The sequence below is a fragment of the Limulus polyphemus genome, unplaced genomic scaffold (genome assembly GCF_000517525.1).
Source record: "Limulus polyphemus unplaced genomic scaffold, Limulus_polyphemus-2.1.2 Scaffold552, whole genome shotgun sequence".
Taxonomy (NCBI): Eukaryota; Metazoa; Arthropoda; class Merostomata; order Xiphosura; family Limulidae; genus Limulus; species Limulus polyphemus.
Window position 1 is genome coordinate 78,393 of NW_013666162.1, and position 4,776 is coordinate 83,168.

The window sequence follows — 4,776 nt, forward strand, 5'->3', positions numbered from 1 at the left end:
ATGAACCGAGACTGTTCACCACAACTGACTGGTTTAGTCCCTTCAGTAGTGTATTAGCACCAGTTTACTTATTTTTTTTAGCTAACTACATTTGAGTGTTGCATTCAGTATAACAGCCGACTACTAGTACGCTAGGTACGTCTTTTATTACCTTCTTAAACAGCTGTGGCCGAGACGCCATTCAGGAGGCTAAGGAAGGCAATCCCCTCCCTCGCACGTGGCCTTCGCGTCAGTGTGTCCACAGGCCCATTTCACCCTAATGCTGAAAACTCCTGTTTTTGTTCAATGAAAAGCGTGTGAAAGGAGCAGACGGGCCTCCACGTCCAACAGAAACAGGAGTTTTGCCATGTTCCATTCTTCCGTGTGTCCAGTATTTCCATTTTGCTCTACTGATCCCATGTGCGGAAATTTTTTACTCGCGTACGAAGGCAAATAAACGTTTTGTCTCGTCCGTCATTACGTTGACGTCATTGTTTTGCGCGAGTGGATGTATGTCTATGAAAGCCGTGCTTCCTGATTAGTGAGGGTGTGTGTTTTTATCGTAGAACATCCCGACCACACGTACGTAAAGCTCGTGAGGTGGCTTGTGCACACGTTGGTGATTTAATATCAGTGAAATACTGTGTGTGTGCGAGAACTCTCTGGATTACCTACCGTGTGATGTACCTACCTCAGCCAGATAAGCTTGTCACGTGAAAGACTGAACTTTGACACGCTCTCCATTGTCGATACCAGGCGTTTTATCAGACATTTAACTATTTATCATAGACAAGGTATTTGTCCCTAAATCACTCGCACGTTACGTCATTGAATGGTTGAACAACAATGCCGCTGTCTTCCAAAGTGCGTTTATATTTGTTTTAATAATTTCGGTTCAGTTTAGCCTACATCAACGATCTGGTGAGCTGGGTTGTCCGTCATCTTCACTGTTCAGATAACCATCGTGGTTTTGATGGGTCAGTTTGATAAACGGGTTAAATAATTTAGTGTTGGAGAAATTTTGTAATACATGATATTATAGTTTTTACGTGTGTGAGTAAACACACGTACTTGTTAGAATCAGGGTTAAGTCTTAGCCTAGTGTCTTAGAAATAGCTCAAGATCCGCAGTTTCGTCCATGTAAACCTTTTATACTACTACTTAATACGTATAATCAAGAGTAATGGATTGGCTCTTTTCTGTAGGACACTTAATTTTATATTCATAGCAATTAGATAAAAGAAAATGGAAACGGTTGCGGTTTTTCATGAAAAACAACTACATTGACAACGTCATTAAAAGTGGAGTCACCGAAGTGACAGCTACTCTGTAGTTAACTGTTCGTGATTTTTATCTTTTTTCAAATATATAAGCCGTTTATTGAAGAACCTACTAGACAGTCACTGGGCAACACTTGTGATATACTAGACAGTCGCTGGGCAACACTTGTGATATTCCAAACGGTCGCTGGGTAATATTTTTGATATTTCAAACGGTTGCTAGGTGACCGTTTCTTAGCAAAAATTATTGGAATGTCGGAGACAAACAGCAGGCTGTTGTCCCCATCCTCCAGTAGTGCTAGTATTTGCGATACAAGCACCTCTGAGCCAGTCACTAAATCCAATTTGGTATCCGATGATGGAGAGATTCAATGGGGAGAAGACGCGGACTGGATTATGTTGTTTGATAATATGATAAAACTGACAACTCAAAGTCCAAGCGCTCAGAGACGATCTTGTGGATGTAAAGGTTGGTTAATGACCATAGTCTTGCATTTCCTTATTATATTTTTTTTCTGGTATTTTATGTTGTACAAAAAAAAAATCTGGGAAATTGACAAAGTAACGAAAGTAATTTAATGTGTAAGACAGTTTTAAAATTAGTAACTTTTGAATTTCAAAAAAGGTAAGCAGGAAATATTGCTTAGTTTAACTTACATTTTTTTCCAAATTTAGATGTAGCTGCTTTGTTATGTTATTTTTGTTTAATTTTCTTACTACTGACAGCTATAACACCCTCTGTTTATTCAAGCAAAAAACTCGTTTAAAACACAAAGGATATATATATATATATATATATATATACAGCTCCCCCCTATCTTATAAATGAGAGGCTGAAACCAATAGCTGGGCGGATCATGAGAGCTTACATTACTCGAAACTACAGACCCCAGTTGATCGGGATTTGGGTTTTGTTGTTTATTGAACGCTTGAATGCTTTCACATTACAGTTCACCATACCTAAAAATAAAGAAAGTATTAGAGCTAATGAGAAAACTGAATAGTCTCAAGTTCTCAAGCGCCGGAGGAGGAGGGGCTTAAGAGGGCGTTGGCCCTCCAGTTTATATCTCCCCTCCTACCCCCGAGTTTCAGATTCCAAATTGATATAAAAATATGTAACAAATACAATTAAAGCTAAACGTATAATCTAAAGTAAGGTGTAATGGTAATGAATAAGGGTTAATAATTTCGATTACTTTTTCCAAAATCTACCCCCACCCCTGTAGCGGATATGCTGCCACCGGTACTGATGAACATGTGTGTATATAGAATATACAAGAAAATTCGCTGTTTGTAGAAAATCCAATTTCAAGAAATAATTAAAAACTATTCCTAGACGATGTTACGACCATTTTCAGAGTTTGTGAACGAAGTTCTTTCTATTTACCCCCCTCTTTTCGTAGGGTCGAACCTCTCTGGGTTTCCACCATTGGTTATTTTTAGTTTCGGAAACATGACCCATTTGGTTCTATTCCATACAAACCTCTCGTTGTTACTCTGAAAGTAGTTACAGTATATGAACAGAAGTCCTCTAAGCAATTCGTGCAATAAAAAAAAACTTTTTTTTATTGCACGAATTGCTTAGAGGACTTCTGTTCATATACTGTAACTACTTTCAGAGTAACAACGAGAGGTTTGAGACCAATCAAACAATATTCTCAGAATATTGTTTGATTGGTCTCAAATTCAGACTGGTTTGATTGGTCTCGGGTATCCGCGCAAAGCTACGCTGACCATCTCTAATTTAAATAGATTAGAGTGATGGCGAGGTTTTTTGTTTGTTTGTTTTATACTCCATACTACTTCGCGAACCAGAACAGGGTATATAGGTTTACCCCCTATCCATCCGTCCCGATTTTGTAGATAGGATATCGGAGGATATCATGAATGGATTTTGACCACTAATACAATAGGTACTAAAACTGATTACGTTTTGAAGGACAAATATGGAAACGTCACTGATACGTAGAAAATCTTATCCAACCTTGTGGACATAACATTTCAATGTAGGATGAATGGATATGGTACAAGCTTGTACAACAGATATATTACATATAAAGTTCTAGACCTGATTAACCTAAGGTCATTCAAACTGGGGGACTTAAACATACTGTATAACATTAGAGGGGATATCAATACGTAAAACAGACAGTTCTTATGCAAAAATGTTAAATAAAATAATAAAACGAAAATCAACTTTTTTTTTTACTTGTATAATCATTTATTTGTAAACATTAAAAAATTAAAAATATACAAGATAAAGAAACTTAAAACTCCACATGTTTCGTTGGAAATAATTCCACCATTTTCAGGAGAATCCATCAAGAAGTACACAACATTGCTTATAAACCTAAGGTACGTGTATAATTAGCATATTTCTACAATGGCACCATTTACAACAAAAATTTATTGATTGCGATAATGTAAAAATTCTTAAAAAGTTAACGAAAAAAAGATGAATTAAATATAAAGGAATCTTTAGAAATTGTTAAAAACAAAAATGAATTTAAATAGAGATTTAGGCCCAGGAGCCACCGAAATAATTTTTTTTGGAAACTATTGTTGTAAATGGCAGTATTGTACGAATAGGTTTGTATCTTAGGTTTATAAGCAATGTTATGTGTACTCCTTGATGGATTCTCTTGAAGATGGTGGAATTATTTTCACCGAAACATGTAGAGTTTTTTTAAGTTTCTTTTGACTTGTATATTTTTAATTCTTCAATCTTCACAAATAAATAATTGTGCAAGTAAAAACGTTGATTTTCGTTTTATTATTTTATTTATCTGGCATGGCCAGGTGATTTAGGGCGCTCGACTCGCAACCTGAGGGTCGCGGGTTCGAATCCCCGTCCCACCAAATATGCTCGCCCTTTCAGCCGTGAGGCCGTTATGACGGTCAATCCCACTATTCGTTGGTAAAAGAGTAGCCCAAGAGTTGGCGGTGGGTGGTGATGACTAGCTCTAGTCTTACACTGCCAAATTAGGGAGGGCTAACGCAGATAGCCCTCGTGTAGCTTTGCGCGAAATTCGAAAAACCAACAAAAACAAAAGAAACAAGTTAAGTGGGGATATAGTTGTTCCATAAACATAATTTGTAACTTGTTATTTTTTTAATTTGGAAGCATGATAAAAAATGTAATTCTATACACAGAACAAAAGTAACAAAATTGTTTTACTGCAGGCCTTAATGTTTATCTTAGGCCCTATGAGAAAATAAAATTCCCTGATTTTAAATCAGATATATACAGAAATAGAAAGAGAGAAGTTTGTCTTTGTTAAGAACCTGGTTGACATGTTGCTCAAACACCAACTGAAGATTTCTAGGGGGGGGGATCCGATTCGGCGCCAGATGTTATGCTCTGTTTAGAAACAAGTAGTTTGGCGCCAGATGTTATACTCTGTTTAGAAACAAGTAGTTTGGCGCCAGATGTTATGCTCTGTTTAGAAACAAGTAGTTTGGCGCCAGATGTTATGCTCTGTTTAGAAACAAGTAGTTTCTGCTGTACGGTACAGCA

General features: G+C 37.0%; 1 protein-coding gene across 1 annotated transcript in view; it reads left to right on the forward strand.

Annotated features, from left to right (window-relative positions):
* The first annotated feature begins 279 nt into the window (after nucleotides 1-279).
* The window catches only part of LOC106459047 (CLIP-associating protein 2-like), a 98,765-nt gene continuing 94,268 nt past the window's right edge, over nucleotides 280-4,776 (forward strand). The window contains exon 1 of the mRNA XM_022385425.1: nucleotides 280-1,728. Within this exon, the coding sequence (XP_022241133.1) occupies nucleotides 1,512-1,728 (217 nt within the window). The 5' untranslated portion in view covers nucleotides 280-1,511. The remainder of the gene's footprint in view (nucleotides 1,729-4,776) is intronic.